Source organism: Telmatherina bonti (assembly GCF_933228915.1).
Source record: "Telmatherina bonti genome assembly, chromosome: 1".
NCBI lineage: Eukaryota > Metazoa > Chordata > Actinopteri > Atheriniformes > Telmatherinidae > Telmatherina > Telmatherina bonti.
In genome coordinates, this window is record NC_136619.1 from 22,001,754 (window position 1) to 22,022,378 (window position 20,625).

At 37.8% G+C, this 20,625-nt stretch overlaps 1 protein-coding gene across 1 annotated transcript; it reads right to left on the reverse strand.

Moving 5' to 3' along the window:
• Positions 1-271: 271 nt before the first annotated feature.
• Positions 272-7,236, reverse strand: wt1b (WT1 transcription factor b; the record flags this gene model as incomplete). The annotated part of the gene is made up of 9 exons (XM_079246351.1): positions 272-393; positions 564-656; positions 1,534-1,623; positions 1,713-1,860; positions 1,941-2,046; positions 2,809-2,889; positions 4,149-4,248; positions 5,008-5,130; positions 6,819-7,236. 9 exons carry the CDS (start codon positions 7,234-7,236, stop codon positions 272-274), a joined length of 1,281 nt encoding a protein of 426 aa, XP_079102477.1.
• Positions 7,237-20,625: the final 13,389 nt, after the last annotated feature.

A 20,625-nucleotide genomic window follows, 5' to 3' on the forward strand; every position in this document is an offset into this window, starting at 1 on the left:
CTGTGGTATTCAATGCTCTAAAAATCTGAGGTCTAATGTCAGAAAACGATAGCATGTACAAGTTGAAGTGCATTTTGACAATCTCATAGGTCCTCAGTGAGTCTCTTCTCCTGACATCATCTATTTGACTGAGGCAGGCATCAGCTGTGTTCACCACTTCAGCAAGGCTGGCAAGGCACCATAACTGCTGACCAGGCTCCAGGCGTCTTTCACTACTAGCTGGCACAACATATTGTCACCTTCCTCTTCATCTTCCTCCTCCTCTCTCTGCTCAGATGGCAGGCTGCAGCTTTGTCAGGTTCCTTTGGTGCATGCTGTGGTGGCGTACCAGCTCATCAGAGCGGGCAAACTTCTTTTGACAGTTCAACCAGCGGCAGGTAAAAGGCTTCTCACCTGACCAAGAGGGGACAAACAAGGGAAAAAACAAGGGGGAAAATTGCTTTAGAAGAAAAGCTTATGTAAAGCTGTAAAAGAAATATTGTCAATTTAAAAAAAATTAAAAAAATTAAAAAAAATCTCCTGGGAAGAAGAATGTAGAGAAAGAAAATAAAAGGTATACGCACTTGTTTTACCTGTATGAGTCCGAGTGTGTGTCTTAAGATGATCTGACCGTGAAAACTTTCTCTGACACGTCTCGCACTGAAAGGGCTTCACTCCTATACATACGTGGTTAGAGACATGGATGAAAAAAGTGAGGAGTAAGGGTCAGCTATTTAAATGTATCCCTCGAAAGACTGACGCCTTATAAGGTTAAACAACGGTTTGTTTTCAACAATATGTCTAATTTGACAGTACAGTTATATGAAGTAATCTTTTAATTTTGATTTAAAAAAAACTTCAGATATCTCTTTTATATTAGTAGAAAATGTACAACAACAACACATGTATCTGATATATTACCATAATTTCACAACATATTTTAAAAGACCAGTGCATAGTTTCATGTGACTTGTAGTTGCAAAGTCGCAGCAACTGGCATAATACCATTTTACTCACTTTCTATAGTTTATAAGAAAAACTGAATAATGATAAAATGCTTATAGTCAGATATTGTGTCTTATCCTGAGCTATTTTAGAAACACAGCATCAAAATTCCCATTTAAAAAAACAAGAAAAAAAAGCACATTCACAAGAATATGTTATTCATTCAGCGTGACCGTCATGTTCATGGCCGTCATCTAGCTGGTGACCTTGGTTACATGTAAACAAATCATCTTAGAGTGATAAGTTGTCCTTTCCTAGTTAAGTTTAAAAAAATAACATCCCTTAGTTAGGCTATAAATCAAAATAGCTTATTCATGGTGGGAAAACAATCATGGTTAAGCCTACAAACACACACAACACATAAAACACATGCACATGATTATGATGTAAATGTCACCCTCTTGAAGGCCATTTTTTCACATTTTAAAGGCAGGTATTCTAACGACGACTAGATGCTGCAAATTTTTCAAAGATAATTATAGATGATTTCTGTCTGCATAAACTATGACCAATGGGCATGTTTCAGGGAGGACTGTCTACTTAGTGTACCTGTGTGCCTCCGCTGGTGTCGCTTTAACTGGTCTGAGCGAGAGAATCTGCGTCCACATTCTGTGACGTCACACTGGTAAGGTTTCTCTCCTGCAAAATAATTGTCCCATTCAATCATTATCCTCATTACATTTAGCTATGAATAGAGGAAGGTGTATAAATCTTCTTGTTTTTCTCACCTGTGTGTTTCCGGCCATGCATCTGCAAATGTGACAGTTTGAAGTATCTTTTGCTGCAGCCGGGATACATACACATGAAAGGACGCTTCTCACCTGGTTCTGAAGACTTAGCAACTGGAGGAGGTACAGTAGGTACGCATCTGACATCCTTTAAAAAAAAAAAGAGAGGATGAAAGCAATGCAGAGTGGAATTTTTTTTCTCAAATACTCATTTATTATTTCACTGACCTGAAGTCCTCTGAAGACACCATGGGTGTGTATGTGGTACTGAGTGCTGACAAGCATAGGTGTGGTTGGGGCTGTAGGGTCACTGTCATAACTAGTTGCATGGCCACTGAGGAAATAAATGCATGCTAGTTAAAAGTTAAGTGAATCTATAATGTAAGCAAAAAAAGGTGCAAGTTTTCAATTGGATGCAATCTCTTACAGAAAACTAAAGCAGCCTTTCTGGCTTATTTTCAACATGACCTCAAATAAACATGCTAATTTCTCAGCATCTAATTTGCTATTATGGACCCCTTTAAGAATGGTCTTTTCCAAATAAAAAATATAATCATTGTTATTTTATGTTTATGTTTTTCCCACTCATGTGGATAGTACTAAGAGACAGGAGTGAGGAAAAGGAAATGTTATATGTGAAAGCTGCCAAACAGAACTTGGACACATCTGAGACAGAAAATGATAACTGGTTATGTTTTGCTGGGTATTAGAATATGTCATCAAGTCACAACTACAATTTAAGCTAAAGTAGACAAAATACTTTATTCCTATTTTATATTAGGTTGTTTTATTTTATTTTTTTTTAATGTTATAAAAATATTGAAGGGGTACACTTCAAGTCTCTTTTTAAAAGACACAGTGGAAGTACAAGACTATATTCAAAAACATGATTGAGCTGTTTTTCTTGCCCTGTTTTCCCTAGGCAGTAGGCCAACAGCCATCTGGTCGAATCCTCCTCCTCCTCCTCCTCCTCCTCCTCCTCCTCCTCCTCCTCCTCCTCCTCATGCTTAGCACAGCCACACAAACACTTGTCAAAACTGAAAAAATACACAGTTTTTAAAAAAACTGAAAATTAAAGGGGGATAAAAAGACTCACCTCTTCACAGAAGATGCCAGGGTATTTATTTGGTTCCATGTTACACACTCCAGCTGAGATGCCATTTGGTACAGGTTATCACTGAGTAAAACATTAAACAAAATAATATAATTTCCCTGTCTTATTAGGTTTGTGCCATTTTTAGGAAAAAATATCAATGAATTCATTTAAAGAAGGTTCATGAAACTGGTTTTTAGTTGTTGTATTATTATTTTGGAATCGCACAATCAAAACGTCAGAGGTAACATTTAACTTCCTCTTTCCATTTCTCTCCCCTTGTAGGGAAAGTGAAGATGTTACATTTAGGGGAACTCCACATGGTTGGCTTATTAACACATCCTGTCCACCCACCAGTCTACTCTCTGGCCTCATTAAAAACACAGGCACAGAGCCATTCTTTTCCTTGGCGCACTTACACACACAGACAAGCACAGATATGCACACACTTAAAGATGCAATTCCGTGCTCTGTGGGGGTGAGTGCCTCCGTGCCTAGTACACCCTGGACCAGAGCATGACATCACTCTGTCCTCAGTATCATTAATGGCGGGAAACAGTTTCGGGGGAATTCTGGACAGCATTCCTTGAGAAGTCCTTGAGGGAAGGATCGTGATGGCTCACTAATCAGCTCTGAACTATGTTCAACTGTGGAAAGGCTCACTGATATCTGACATATATATACACTGTGTGTATGAGCATGTGCGTGCGTGTGCATGTTTCTGTGTTTTTTGAGTGTTTCCAGTTCATGCCATAGCTCCAACAGCAGCACCGTCTTCCCTCCACTTATCAGCTGCTGTCCCAGTATTTGGGTTGCACATGTTCCTCTTTTCCAACAACATCTCAAGACGGCATTTAAAGAATTTCATCCTAATTTACTGTTTGAGATGAAAACAAGCTGAAGGTACAGTTAGATGTTCAAAAAAGCAGGTTTTGAGCTTCCTCTCCCTTCGCACAGCTCTGGCTTTCACTGAACATGTGCGTCTCTTTTACTTTTCTCCTCTTGTTTCCTTGGGGTGGATTCAGACACATCAGCAGTAGATCACTCTGTGTTTGTTTTTGGCCTGCTGAGCACCAGTGGGCAGCACTTAACCTCAGAACAAATGAGGATTCATGATCCAGACAGCGTAGAGGCGATGCAGAATGCAGAGCTAAATGTTGGATCAGATAGAGTTCACTCTCCTAAAAATTACCAGCAAGTTGTGTCGATGGAAAGAATCTGACACAAACTGATGAATAAGGGTCTGAAAACTTTGAGGAAAGGGGGAATGTGTGGAAGGGGAATTCAAGGGTAGTGTGTCAAATATAGGAAAACTAAACACATGCAGGGGGATGTGATTATACCTGTTGTAGTTTCTTAGCAGCAGGGCTTGGTTGCTTGGGCAAGATTCTGAAGGATTGTGACAACCAAACATGGGATTAGGCACAGGGTATTGCTGGTCAGCTGAGCAGAAGAAAATACAAAAGTTATGCACAGTTATGCTACTAGTTATGCACATAACCACAGTGTGTTAAGTCTATTCTTTTACTCAACAAAGGATGAGAAAGCTGATCTATTAAAAATGTTTTATTTGTCTACTTTACTTTACAAAACATTGATTCTCAGTTAGTTTCTGTGAACACAAAAGTTACAAAAATGAGATTACTTATACACCAACTCATAAATAAGTCATTTCTCATTGATATTCTGGTTCTGTATGGAAATGGCCACTAAAAATTAGGTGTATAACAATATCTTTTGTTGCAGATAAAACAGATTTAAAAATAATAATATGCTGTATATTTTATACTCCCTTTCCTTGGGATGAACATACACAGTGAATATTTTTGTTCAGTGAATTATATTTCATTTCAGTGGCACATATAGTTCTTTTTTCCATTGTGGTTGGTGAGAAATGCTGGTGCGTTCTGGTTCATATCGCAAACTGGTCCCTAGACAGTTTTTGACCTTCAAATAGAGTCACATAAAGTGATTTCCTCAAGATGTATTTTCCAAAGTCATTAAGGGAGACTTTGTTTATGTACGCCAGCGTATATAAATGTGTGTGCAGACAGATATGGAGAGAGATGAAGGAAAATGGATGTTAGCAAAAGTGTTTTGATATGAAAAATGATGGGTTACTTATATAACCTTGCTAAGAGACAACAGTTTTCCAGTCTACGAATCAATTTAGTGAAAACACATCAGGCTGCAGACAGTTACCTATGTTGTTTGGCGGTGACAGCGTGTCATCGTGCCTAAAGGACAGACTGGAGAGCTGAGGGGTGTGGTGAGATGGTGTGTGACCATAACTTGGATTGCTGTCTAAACCCACTGGGCCATACCCTGAGAGAACAACAGCAGAAACACAATTATTTAGTTTAGCTTATTCACACATATAATATGATTGTATAATCACAGACAAAGTGTCCTGTTGGTTTTCACTAATTTATATCCCCAATAGTGGTAACTCCTAGTACCATGCAGACATTAATCATACTATAAACTATTTATTTTCCTTGTAACATTTTGTTTTTACCCGCTATCTATTCTTGGCCTTATGGTTGCTATATTTATGGCAGGTGGAAAAAGAAATTTGGCAAACCAACAGCAGACAGACTGAAAATGAGCTACTGCGGAAAATGTCCAGTTCAGAAAAAGAAGGGCTTAAGATTTCCATTAAGCATCACAAACATATAGTAGTTGCTAAGCTTATTTTAATTTCAGAGCAGGAATCAAAAGAAACAAGTGGAAAATTATTATTATGTACAAGCTTGTGAGGTGTATATTTTATATGCACACAAACAGTGTGCTGGGTTCGGTTAGATGTAACTGGCATGATGCAAGGTTTCTTAGAAAAATGACTCATTAAATCAAATCCCAGCAACTTCCAAAAAACAGTATTTTCACTTTTATTACTTAATCAGGAACAACTTTCCAATGAGCAAACGGCTTCTTTCTATGCATTCTGATACTAGCAGACACACACAGGCTTAAACTCAAGCAATGAAGGTAGCAGTAAAGGCAGTCTGTTCATCTTTATACTGAAAATGCAATGCCAAAGTCTGGAATATTACATAATAAATGTTTAAGTGCAGTTCATAAATTTGGATTATTAATTTCCATTTAAGTCTAGTCGCTATTAGAATAAAGAATTAAAGTTTTTGTTTGTTTTTTCCTTTCTCATTTTGGCAGAGAAGGTTGTTTGGTTGCTTAACTCAGCAGTTGGTGTAAAAAGACTTTTACTGATTTACAGTCAGTGAGACAGAGGCCTTTTAAAGCTAATTGTAAAATATAAAACAATATCAACATCAAAACTAAGAAATTCTAACAATGTTGATAATTAATGGTTGTTTTCAGCTGGTTACTTGTTGTTTTTTTTATCATGTCTTGTCCAGCATTTAAGTAAGCAGAACGATGGTCTGGATGCTGTGCACTGCTGAGCAAATTTACTTTGCCAAGGAGAGCATGACTGGTATGATGATCCCATTGATTTTCTGGATTCTTATTTTATTTCTTTATTTATTTTGCATAATTGTAATACAGAGTTTCTGCTGCTGGACCAGACTGGAGAAGATAGAAGAGAGACAGAAAGACAAAGGGAAAGAAAACACCTCATAGATAGAGAAGAAAAGACAGAGATAGAGAGAGAAAGAAAGAAAAAACAGACATTTGCATAAATATACACATATACAGCTGGTTACTTGTAATTCACCAGGAAAATTAAAATTTGTTCCCAGTTTTTCATGATGTAGTCTTGTAATATGACTGCAGTACAATGTTAACTGAACCCAGGAACAGATGCTACAAGACACTTGTTGTAATTCAGAATGATCCAGTTCAGCACATGACATCATGCTCAAACACAACAATATCAACAACATGGGGCTACAACAACAAAAACATTCGAAGGCAAGTGTAGAAATGTTTGGTCTGAAATTGATATTGTAAGTGGTGACTAACCCTAACCCTGCTTTTCATGTTTAACAGCATAAAGCTAATGAGAAGAGGTAAGACTGGTAATACATTCTTACCCTGGTTCCTGGGGGTAGGGGGGCTGTCCAAGCAGCCAGGTAGGTAGGCGTCGTTGGGAAACATCCTTGTTTGACTTGAAGTTGGCTCTCCAAATGTGCTGACCCGACAGGGGCCTGGTCCTGTAAATTGGCCAGAGAAATGCACCGTAAAGGCACCAAGTCCACAGTGAGGGTCCTCTACTGGGTCAGCGATCCCCCAGCCTGGCTCCTGCTTGATGAGGGAGTGGTGAGAGTTCAAGGAGTTATAGGGAGAGCCAGGATGGAGGTCCAGCAGTTGGGTCCACTGGCCACCACCGACAGACATCCCACAGCCACCACCAGCTCCTGGTAAGGAAGACACCGGAGGTGCCGGTGGTAAGAGGGTCAGATCGCAAACATCTGACCCCAGTGACATGGCTCCACACGGTTCAGTCAACATTAGTGAATATACTTCAAAACAGTCCAAAGAAAAACAATATTCTATTCCAGTAGAACACACAGCTGAGTAATTAAAATGTCAGTGTTAAACTCCTAAGACAGTTAAGAGAAAAAAGAAAAAGCACTCTGATGAAACAAGTAGCATGAAACCACCTCTCCCTCAAAAACATTAATGCTCACACTACAGGAGCCATCTTCCATGCTTTATGTGATGGATGCAACAATGAAATTAATTAACGACCAATGGATGCCAAAAGTAAAACTCCAGCGGTACCAAGAGAAAGTTTTAGTGAGAATCTGTGAAGTTAACCTTGCCTTGTTGCTCTTTCTCTATAATGCCTGACTTCTTATTCTCCAGAAGGCTGAAATACTGCATAACTCAGAGTAGGGGGAGGAGCGAGACAGGCTGAGAAGTGGATGACTCTTTTGCTTTGCAACGGCCAGCACAAGCTTAACATCTGAGTGATTCTGACTAATGTCACTGTTGCATTAGGGTGTTGCTCTACATTGTTTTTCGTGTTAAAGTGTTGTTCTTAAGCAAGTACATGTGTGTAAGTAAGTCTGTTAATGAGGGATGGCATAGCACCATTAAAACAATGGTTTTACTCATTATGAGCTTGTTGTCTATGTTTTCACACATAACTCAGTCATAAAATGTTTTTGTACAATTCAAAGACTCTTTGCACAGATTAGACTTTTGAACCATGCGCCTACTGTTTAACAAAGTTAAACGTGTTCATCAAGCTAAACAAACTCGTTTAAACTTCTCTTTCCATAAACGATTAATGAAAAACTCAGACAATCTTTACACTTTTGACCCAATCCCCTCTGCAAGGTGTTCATCATCAGATGACATTTTCAGACCCCTTGGATTCATCTCTTTTCTGAAACATACCTTCAAATTAAGTTACTCACTGAATGAAGCGACAATCTGGGAAAGAAAAGACTAGAGTGAATAATCAGTCAGTTGCTGTCTTGATTATATAAATTAGATAATAATTGTACTTAAAATGTAAAAAGGTCGGAACTAACAAAAAAATTGCTCTCTAATCTTTTCATTTAGGACTGCTTTGCTGAAGAGACTCACACTGGAGCACAGCCACACCACACACAACAGTAATTATTCATTGGTAGAGGAGTGTGTGTGTGTGTGCATGGTGTGTGCAGTGCCTGTGTGTGTGTAGGGGGGTTGACGACAAAAAGACACAGGGGTTTTGACCTCAACTTGAGCTCAGCTCAAAGTGAAACTACATAGGAATGTAGCAACTTCAATGTGTGTATAAAATCAGAGCAGCTGATGTGGATCATTTAACATTATATTTGTTAGATCAACAAAGAAAGATTAAAAGATTATGTAACATTACAAATTAAAGCTTTTTCCAGAATGAAAAAGAAATAAATAAAGTAACATCTTTCATTTTGATATATATCATTACCACCTAGGATGAGGCCCAGAGGCTGAATCTGAGATGTGAAAACAACAAAGACATACTTTAAAGTGCAATGCCACTAAAGATATGGCCTGAAAACATCTATACCTCCAGTGGACTCCTTTTTAAAACTTTCTGCATCTCTAATGAAATTCTGATTTGATTTTATCCCCCAACATGTCAGTTTAGTGTTATTAACTATATTTACTTTTTATATGTGTTTTGGTTGTCTTTTTAGAAATAAACAGGGTAGCATCAACCACACAATGTACACAGGCTACATCAGCCTCACTTAATGGGACTAAAAGTGCAATCTTTGACAAAATCGTAAAGCACTGAATTAAAAATTCAAAGAATACAAATCAATCAGTAGAGATCTTTTATACTACAGAGCTTCATGCTAGTGTCAGTTTCTGAACTTAAACTGGCTGACATGTTCAGACTGAAAAAAGAGCTGGTTTAGAACCTGAGAAGTCAGATCTTTATGAATTGTGAAAATATCAATGGGTAAAGGCTTGGCTGATGCGAGAGATAGACCAATTTGCTGGCTGGCTGTCAATGTTCACACAAGTGTTGTTTTACATTTTGTGTTTTAAGTAGTTTACAACAAAAATAGAAAAACAAACAAAAAAAGAAAACACAAAGTCAGACCATGTAATAAATAATGTTATGTGAAGAAGGAATGCCACAAAAGTAAAAAAAAAGTAAAAAGAGTGAGGCAAAAGTGGAGTTGGACACGGTGTTACATGTCCATTTTGCTGCTGGACAAGATGATGGGTTATTGACCAACAAACCAGGTAACAGGGAATAGAATTTAACCCCCCACAGTAGCCACAACTAAAGAGGAAGTTGATGGAGTACTTCCCTCCCCACCTCTATCACAAAAAAAGGCAACAGGCTAACTTAGGTCAAACAATGGAATCATTCATTTTGGATAAAAGTTGAATAGCACTGTGCTTTTATGTTGCTGAGCCACTAATTTACATTTAAATGGGATAGACTTAAACTAGCATCTTACGAAATTCAAGCTGACTGCATATACTGATCAGGTTTCCTAAAAACCTTAGGCTATAATAATCCCTGATAACTGGACCATCATTTTTTATGACCAAATTTCCAAATAGATTGTACAGAAGCACAGAGCTGTCACAATTATGAAAAAAAGGGATGTGAAAGTGAAATGTGAAAGTTTATTGTACAAACATGAAACGTATTATGTTATTGTGTGGTACGTTTTGTAGTGAAAATATAGATTAAAAATCGTATTAATCTTTGAATGAGGAAACTGTGCATATAGCCTTCATCACTTTAATTTTAGTTTTCAGAAAACAGCAAGGCCATAGGCACAACCACTGATACATGTTAACCAAACGCAACACACAACCAGATACACACATTCTCCATCTGACTGGGTGCAGGAAGGAGTTGTGTGTTGCTCATAGCTATCCTACATTTCTGTGTATATAACAATAAATCAGAGTTCAACAATTAATCCTTGACTAAAACAACTGAAATGTTCCTGCTTGACAAAAGTAATACCCATGTTATGTGTTTTGCTCCATAATTTTTAGTTTGCAGTAACATCTGCATGCCGTACTTTTGTTATATGTTTCATATTCTTACAATAAAACTTGTCACATTATAATCATACACTGAGGTAGACATAAGTCGGTACACGTTGGTGTATTTTAATGATTCTTGCCCAGTTTTATTAAAGGCCTTTTATTTCTAACCAATTTGGGTGCATGGACCTGGATCTTTATTTCCAATCACTTTGGATTTGAATCCTATCCTTATGATCAAGCGATCCCTTCCATGAGGAGAACCAGTGGTTTGAGGGATACCTGCAGCGCACCTGTCATCTCTTCTTTATCACATTATAACTTGATGTGTTTCATGTTTTTACAATAAAAGTAACATTTACATGATAAGGTCCAAATTCTTTTTAATTAGGATGATGGCTCTACACCGCCATACAATTGTATTTATTTGTATAGAAAGAAGTCATCCCACTTTGGTCCCAGTTAAATTGGTGTGATTTCTCAAAAAGGACCAACGTTCTGAAATTTCACAAAGGAAAAGGAGCTGAAGCCAGAGCCAAAAAAGCATCTAAGTGTATACAGCTTGAAGCAACGAGAGCTCTATAACTCAAAGCCATGGAGGATATGACAAAGTATAAAAATACAAAAATGTCATTTACTCATCTTTCCGTGAAAATGTTCAGAGGTTAGAGGATCCTGAGGAAAACCTGTTTGGAAATCCACTGCATGTTGCTTAGTGGTATGACTCCCAAAAGAAAAAGATGGTAAATATAATATCATGGTATTGGACTGGTTTACTTCAGCTAAAGTAGGCAACAATTTAAATGGAAACTGCATGAAGTTTATGTAAACATTTTAAAATTGAATGTGTTAAGTTTAAAATAAAGCCCTTTTAGCAGAACCACTCAAAATGAACATCCAATAGAACAAAATATGGCCCAAAAATGCAGAAAAAACATTTTAACAAAGTTGAAAAATGTCCCTGCCAAAGGGTTTCCAAACTACCAAAGAAGTTTCAAGACTGCAAGGTTGTTACTGCTGCCAAAAGGGATATTAGTAAAGAGCTGCTGATAGTATTATTGAGAGAGACAGCATGTGAGCATAACATTGTGCTTCATATTCAGTCTTTTACTCCAGAAATATTGTGAGTAAAATAGTGATTTAAAACATACATAATATACACAACAGCAACAAAAGTCTTATCCTCGCTGCCATTTCAAATTATTTTCTAAAATCGTCTCTTGGATGATCTTGGACATGCTTGACATTGAATAAATTTATAGACACATTTCAAACTACTTTCAAATTGTGCTACAAATATATATGTAAGGCTGGGGGTGGTGTTGAAGAGATGAAAAGTGTTAACCAGTGTCTGTCATCACCATCTGGAATATGGTTTAGGATTCCAGAGAACGCTGCTGACCCCTAAATCAACTTAAAAGAAGTGGTGTGTAGGGGGAGGGGGCACTTGAAGAAGCCCAGTGAAAATGAAAAGAAGGGATGCAGCTAAGGAAGTCCCTGTAAGAGTTGTGAAATCAGCTGGCAAACTGCTGAGGTTGCTTGACAGGGCATTGCTGACTGTCACTACAGCTACATTTCAAACATAAATTCTTCAAAACACATTTATTTTGTGTTGTGTTATGTGTGAGTTTGGAAAAGCAACAGGGATTGTCTGAGCAGTTTCGATGCCATTCATTACAGAGGCCATAACCTCACAAACTCCCCTTAAAGTCGCACACAGATGCTTCTGGGAGGTTTGTGTCTACAGAGACGATGAAGTGCAGCCTAACTGATTCTATTCCTGGAAATAAACAAGTGCAAAGGCAGTCTTATCCCTGAGGAACATCCTGACATCACAGGATGTCCACGTAGCTGACTTGAAAATATTTACAAGAAAAATTAATTTCTCCCAAAACAACTCTAGAAATCTTCTGTGGTCCACCCATCACAAACAAACACAAACTAAACTAATGTACTTCATGGACAAAAGGTTGTGGCACAGTTAAACGTATCTTGCCAAAAAGCAGGGGGAGAAAAAATAGTAAATGCAGAGCTTTTGAGCCAAGGCAAATGCTGGCTGTGCCTTCCACAGAGGAGTCTTTAGCGGAGATTCATCAAAGGTGTCAGGGCTGGGAGAGAACAACCCTTTCAGGGCCTATGACAAATGGCAGCCCCCAGATACGCCCATTCTTTAGATCAGTCTCTGGTTAACTCAGGGTTTAAAACAACATCACTTTGCAGAAAAAGGGAAATGGTCAATACTGCCTCTGACCCTTAACAAGAAATACACAAGTCTGAGCTTTCTGCAGCGAAATGACTAAGAGGTGAATTTGAGAAGAGCATGTCTTGGCCAGGAAAATTCATGATAAACTACACAGATATGACCTGGCAGGACACATGAGAAATAAGTTATTTTATTTTTTCCTATTTTAAACAAATATCTGTGTTCCTTCATCTGAAGATAGACCGGTCATAAATTTATTTTCAATTAATAAAATTACTGATTCAAAGTTACATTACTTGTTTGTATTTCTAAACACGCTTAACATTAGTATGAAAATGACAGTGAAATGATTATAAAAGCAGTCTGCGACAGGCCACAGAGTAACAGGTGGTATTTAGAAACAATATTATAACAAAGCCAACAACGGTGTGGACGGTATCTGTGGACAAGCAAAAGTCTACATTTTTCTGTCTTCCTGCATTGCCTTCAGTAACCTTTGCAAGTGTCCTGTGAGGTGAATAGTTGGCAATCATTGGGTGTTACTAATTTAAAAATAAAATAAACACTTAAAAAAACAAACTGCTTTAAGCAACACATTCCTCTTAGGATAAGGATCCAGAGAGAAAATAGCAGTTGCCAGTTTTTAATAATCCCATATCAACTCAACGTTCTTCAAAGTGTGGCATATCAGAGGGATGATAAGAAAAAGAGCACAAAGATCTGTAGGAGAACGATCAGTTCGTGGCTTATGAGTCAGGCTCAACACTGCTCCTGTGATATTTTACACACACACACACACAGTCCACTTCTTCTTGATTTAATCTTCTCATCAAACCCACAATATATATACTTCAGGATTATTTTATGTCAGTAGATGTTCGTGGATCATATGGAATAATATCTGTAAACAAAGCACATGAAAAAAAAAAAGCATCATGAAATTCTTCTAAGAAAAAAATTTAAAGAGTGAGAAAAAATATCCTAAATGATATTGACACCACCACAAAGTATGCATCATTGGCTTGTGTTTCAATTTGATATATTGCTTTTTTGGGTTGTTTTCCCCAGATGCCATCACTGATTTTCTTGTTATGCCTGTGACCATCTAAAGATTATTTCAGGTTCAGATCAATATCAGGACAAAGTATACTGAAATGACACATGGAAAACTTAACATGCACTAGCACAGTATATAAAATGACCTTTTTGTTTTGTTCCATCCATCAATATCCTACTTTATCTGAGTCAGGTCACAGGAGGCTGGAACCTGTCCCAGCTATCAGGCAAGAGTCAGGGTTCACGCTGGACATTTTACCAAGCCAAAGACTTGATGTTCTTAAATAATGTTTTTAAGTTATGTGTACCACATCTTCCAAAGAAAAGATGGGTCTGTGATGTTGTGGGGTTAATTACTTCCTGTCAAACTGGATACATGTATACTGGTTAGGTACCATTGATGCAGATTTTTTTTTTTTTTTTTTTTAAATCGTTTTAACAATCTTTCCTTCCATCCAAATGCTGCTCCTTTTTTAGGGAAGGTCTTGAGAATTTCAGTCTGCTAAATCACATACTGCACCTGATGCAACAGCATGGTTTCATAGTAGAAGGGTCTCAGTGCTGAACTAGCCTGCCTGCAGTCCAGACTTTTCACCAACTTACAGCGTTTGGTGCATCATGTAACATCTAGGAAGACAAAGAACACCAAGGACTGTTGAGCAAATACAATCCTTAATGGAGACACGAATGAGATGATGTTCTTCTCCAAAAGGGCCCAGAAGCTGGTCTCAGTTCCCAGATGATTACAGAGCGATGTTGAAAGAGGAGGGGCCCTTCCACAGCGGTGAAACTTAATCTATCCCAACTCTTAAAAGATGTTTTTATACCATGAAATGTAAGCTAAGGAAATCTCCTTTTCAATATTTGATACAGTGTGTTTTGCTGTTCTACTGTGAGGTTCATGAGATTTGCAAATGCCTGTACTGTTTTTGATTATCATTTTATAAAGCCTACAATCTCTTCTTTAAATTGGGATTCTACTCAAATTTAACTATGTCATTATGCCGTATATCATAAGAAGACCCGAGAAGGCTAAAAGCCACAGCAAAGTTCTTGTATTATGGAGCCTCCTAAGTAGAAGCATCACAATTCGCCTGAGATGTTGAAGACTGGAAGGTTCTGCAATGGTTTGCTGAGACTACCCAGACTATTATAAGAACTGAATCTGTCTAAGTTCATAAATATTAATCATGGGACATGTCTGTGCAGAGCCTAAAGGATACAAAAATGTTTGGACATTCTATATTTTCTACATGGAAAAATATTATAGTAATTTATTAAATCATCAATTAACATAAAAACAAAAAGTCTTCTGTTTACATACCTGTTTACTTTTTTCTGCTAGTATTTAGTGTTAATGGCAAAATCAAGGGTGCCCAAGTCTAGTCTAACTCTCCTGCAACTTTAAGATCAAACCTTTTCCAACACACACATCAAATGAAAGGAAATTCAACCATTTGACTCAGGTGTGTTGGAGGTTTGTATCTAAAAGTTGCAGGATAGTAGATCTTGAGAGCAGGACTGGTGATATGGTGTTTTTCCAAATAAAAATACAACACTGAATGTATATACAACACTTCTATTTTCATTCTCCCAGTCTTTCAGTCTTAAATTCAAGATCTGAATTATAAAAAAGTAATTTGGGATGTTTTTATTATCTTTCTTTTTATGACTTTCTAAGACATTTCATAAATTAGTGGTGAATTTGCTGAATAACATCTGTCTCATCACAGCAGGTGCCTTTGTGTCAGGATCAAGGTCACGCTTTATCAGTCTTTTACAGTAAACCACAGCCTCTTCCATGCAGTCACACCCTAGCAGCTGTGGCTGGGGTGTAAACAGTCATCAGAAAACATTTCAGATATCTCTGATGGTTACTGTCTGTTGTCATACCCTTGAGCCATATTCTGATTCTAGTCAAGCAAACGTTTACAGGATGACTCAAATGTATTTGCAGTGTGATGGGAAAATTAAAAATGACCATATTCAGCACAGAACAGGATTCTAACAGCTGACTCTTAGACTTAGGGGAATGCCGTTTTTCTGCAACTTTCTCAATCCCACAACAAAACAAAGGCAATTCAATCTTTAAAACGCTGCAGATTTTCTTGTTTGCAAAATAGTTATCCTGCAACAGCAATTCATTTTTTTAAAAAATGCGTATATTTTCTGAATAATTGAAGTGATCACTGAGAAAGTTTCAGTGGTCTGCTGTTCTCTGCCTACACCATTATATTTATCAGCACAGATAAAACACTAAACATAATCCAAAATTTAGAGTCTCACAATTCACCATGCTCCTAATTAGTGTTTCTGGGATCTAGCATGTATCACTTTAACCCAAACAGTGCACATCGTATCCCTACTTTGAACTAATTTTATTCATTGTTTGGCCATTCCTGTCAAACTCTTTTTGCCCCCCCCCCTGGCCTGTGAGTGTGTGTAATGTAAACACTCTCTGATGACAAAAGACCACTCAATCACTGACCAAGACTCAGTCCCACTGTAGTGACTCAATTCATCCAGTCAGGAGTTAAAGAATTTCTGGAAGACTAACTTATATTTTTCCTACTGTCATTAGGCTGAAATAGAATATTCCACATAAGGAGGAATGAGGCCTCAGATAGCTCAAAACCTCAAACTCACACTGATTGCTGCTGTCTTTGGTGAGAAATGAAGCTGCTCACTTACTGGTGTGGAGATGACATTAGTATTTAATACAAAAAGCCTTATTTTTCAGATCGAGATCTTTGACCGTGGATGCTCCTACCACACACAGCTGGATAAATGTCGAGCTGATAGATCAAGGGACAACCAAATAGTTTTTGGATGAACAAAGATAATCTTTTTGTTCATTCCCATGAGTCAAAAGTCTGACTGTAGCTGCCCAGTGTGATTGATCATCGACTGGATGGTGTTTACAGGGACTGAGCAGCTATCAGGATAATTGACGGTCATTCAGTTTAATGAATTATGTGCAAGCACAAACTCACACACCTTGCTACTGCAGAAGATAAAGCTTTTTTCTTTGTCCTTTTTCAGAAAATACGTGCAGTTAGTTCTGATTTATTAAATCTGTTAAACTTAATACTTGGCCAGTAGGGGGCAGAAAAACAAAGTTTACACATGATTTCTTACAATAGTTCATAAATGGTCTAAAAGAAGCCCATACCAAACCAAAACAAATTCCCAAAGCCTATGATAGTGCAAACAAATTCCTTCAAACGCCAAGAAAATATTTTGACATTTTGACCTTTTCAATTAATATCAAATGATGAAAACTGACATAAAAAGGCAGAAGCATATAAAGAACTGCTAATTCTCTGCAGCTGTGGACAGGTCTATCAGTAGAGTCCACTGGGATTTTGCATGCCTTGAATCATTGTGGACTTACCCCTGCTGGCTTTATTTGTTTATTTTTTAATTGTTTTTGTGTGTACAGTTTGGGGGAGGCTTGGTGAACATATAAGTAATTAACAAGCAATTTGCTCCACCTATGGGAAATAGGGAAGTTGCTCATGCGATGCACCCTGACAAGGTCAGTGGCTGATAGATGAGCTTCAGCAAGGGGATTTTTCAGAGATTGTGAAGGCAGACAGAACTGTGGGAACCAGACAATTAGTAGGTGGAAGGGTAGGGAGCCATGCTGGATGATGACCATATTACTGGTTTACATGAATACTCACCTCTTGGCCAACTGACAGGGAGAGAGCCGACACCTGGGCTCAACCAGCTATTAACACACAGTCATTTATCTTTGAGGAGAGTAATCGAGCAATTTGCCGGCACTTTAGGAAAAGCATTCCTATCAAACAAACAGGCATGAGACCAGTACATATGAACTGACTGCCAACCTCATGTACTTAAAAAGAAAACATCTATTTTGTGATGAGCTGTAACATAAGCATTAAGGAAGCAGATCGTATTACATAAATAACAAAGTGATTTTTTTTTTTGTTGTTTTGTTTTGTTTGAATTAATCAAATTAGTTTTAGTTCTCTTTGGGAAATGTCATATTTTAATTTGTTTTCACAAGTTTCAGTCAATAATGTAACAAATAAAAGTGGTAATGCAGTATTTACACATCAGAGAAAATGCATTGTATGAGATGTTACAACAATCTGTCGCAACAAGGCAAAGAAAAATACTGGATCATGGGAGAACTGGGATTTTATAAAAACATTGTTTTCCTGCTAAGTTAAGATAATTTTTCTTTTTAAATAAAGTGCTGTTATTTCATCACTTAACTTAACATCGTGGGGAATAAGCTTTAAAAAGCATCATGCTAGACAAAAGCAAAATTAGCAATAATTTTTTAAAAATCATTGCAACTACTTGAGCTAAAAGACTAATTTTGGTTGATATAATTTTACATATATCTATTGAATACAATCGCATATATCTTTTAAATACAATTTCTTCCGGTTTGATTTCAAATTATATAAACTAAATTGATTCCTAATAAGCATGATAATGCTTTGGGGCACTTTAAAAGCCTATCATAGAAAAGGAAAAAAATTGTTTTGCTTGCACCTGGACCTTCAAAGCCCACAAAACTCATAAACTGGATTTGAAAAACACCAGGGCATTTGGCAACAGTTGTTAATCAGATAACAAGAGTTTCAGTTACACAAGCACACTTGTGGAAAAATGGCTATAAATTCTTTGCAATGACAGCCTACAAGGGCAGGGGGAGAGTGAAGGTGGGATTTCGTACCAGACGCTTGACTTCCCAACAGAATGACGCATGAAATGAAGCCTGTGATGAAACTCTCCATCAGCCATTTCCCCCCAACACACTGTTCAGCAGCAGTGCATATCCTGATAAATGCAACAAAGTTCCCTTTCTGTAACTTAGAGAAACAAATGACAAGCAGACTTTCAAGGAATTATGACATGGCATGATGTGTCTCAACAGTCTATAAGGCCCCAAATTACACATTATTTCAGCAGAACTGTAAGCTGAATAGCTATGAGATTAAAAAAAAAAAAAAAAAAAAAAAAATCCCCAAAAAGCACCCCAAAGAATCCTCACTCTGACACAGCCTGTTCAACCCTCTAACATTAGTAACCTGACTCCACAGCTTTAAAATGACCTCTTGCTCCACTTGCCCTGCTCACCTCAATCACTAAGTGACGTACCAAAGTAACAATACACAGGATTCCTCTTTGCTGCAGGGGCCCAGCATGTGCATCCACAGGTCAGTGGGGATTTAATGGAGTAGAGGTGCCCTCTGATACTGACAATATCACCATGTTGGAAAGCTTTCGGTCAGGACTTCCATGGTGGTCCACATAGATGGACTGCAGCTCAATCAGATAACCTCCTCAGAGGATCACCTCCATAACCTCAATCAAGATACCTGCAGTTAATCCTCCAAAGAGGACACTTACACTTAGATGAAAAAAAATATGAAAGCAGGGGGAAGTTGAGATGGTTTAAGGGGTTGCCTGACATCTGAAGAAGTGCAATAATGGAAGCAATGCCAAATATATAAACAGGGGACTGTTTTAGCTCCCTTTCTTTGAAAGGTGGACAGAAAGGGGAGTACAAGGACCTGGTAGAGGCCTTCACAGACTGGACTAACAAGAACTGTCTTCTCCTGAACACTTCCAAGACCAAAGAAATTGTGGTGGATTTCAGGAGATCTACATCACGCAGAAAGCCAGTCTGTATTGATAGAGAGGAAATAGAGTATGTGAAGACCTACAGGTACCTGGGGGTGGTTTTGGACCAGAGGTTGGAATGGTCAGCCAACACAGATACAGCGTACAGGAAGGGACAGAGTCGACGTATGTTCTTCCTCAGACGGCTCAGGTCTTTTGATGTCTGCAGTGACCTCCTGCAGATGTTCTATCACACAGTCATCGCAAGTGAGATGTTTTACGCTGGTGTCTGCTGGGAGGGCAGCATTACTAACAAGGACAGCAAATGTCTCAACAAACTGGTCAGGAAGGCTAGTTCTGTCCTCGCCAGAAGTCTGGACCATGTCAGAGCTGTGGTGGAGCAGAGGATGAGAAGAAAACTTCAGGGTATTTTGGATAATAAAAAACATCCCCTCCATAATACCCTGGCAGGACAGAGGAGCAGCTGCAATGAGAGACTGATCTGTCTTCAATGCAGGACTGAGAGGTTCAGAAGGTCCTTCATTCCAGCTGCAATTAGACTGTTTGATATTAATCTTTAATTTAATCCATTTATCTATCTATCTATCTATCTATCTATTAGGAACTTTCAAAACACATCTGGACAGTTTGCATTATTTGTATTAATTTTACATTATTTTTTCCATATGCTGTGGTGAGTCTAGTCTTGCTTTTATGTTGCATGAAATTTAAAGAAAGAAAGATTGAAATGGACCCAGAGATCCAGGCAGATATACAGTACTTATGGTACATTTTGGACACCATGCCGAAACCATCACTGAAGAAGGCATCAACTGCAAAAACACCTGAGTCCTTAAGGCTACCAGGGACTGGAAAAAAAAAAATCAACTTTTCAGAAAATTTCCAGTAAGGCTAAAATAGCTGAGACAACTTTCAACCAAGTGGAAAAGCTTTATTCAAGTATGTAGCAACTCATATGAGATGTTGACAAACATATGGTACAAATGAAAGAAAAAGAAAAAAAGACTGCCACCCTAAAATGTAAAAATAACACTTACAGCAGTACACACATATGAATATCAGCTATACAGTAGAAGATGGTTACTCAATATTCACAACATAGGGGAGAAATATGGAGAACAGATCAGATGCAAGGCCATCCACTTCATGGGAAAGGTGGCTCTTGACATCAGAGACATACACAGGTATAAATATAGTGCACCTCTTTGGACAATGAAGACCAGACAGTAAGTGCAGATCTTGTATCATTGTTAACATCAAAACACATCAGCCTTGATATGGAGTAAGACCAAAATAAGCTTAAGTCTTGGATTTTTATATACAGATACAGTTAACATTTCCAAATTAATTGACTAAAAAGATGTCTTACTAACGCAGAATCTGTCTCATACATCCAAATCACATCCTTTACCAAGTTGGACATCTAACTATTTTTTTCCTCTTATCGTAATTTGTTTTTCCCATTTGTTTGCACAAAATGTTCAAAAAGAAAGAAAGAAAGAAAGAAAGAG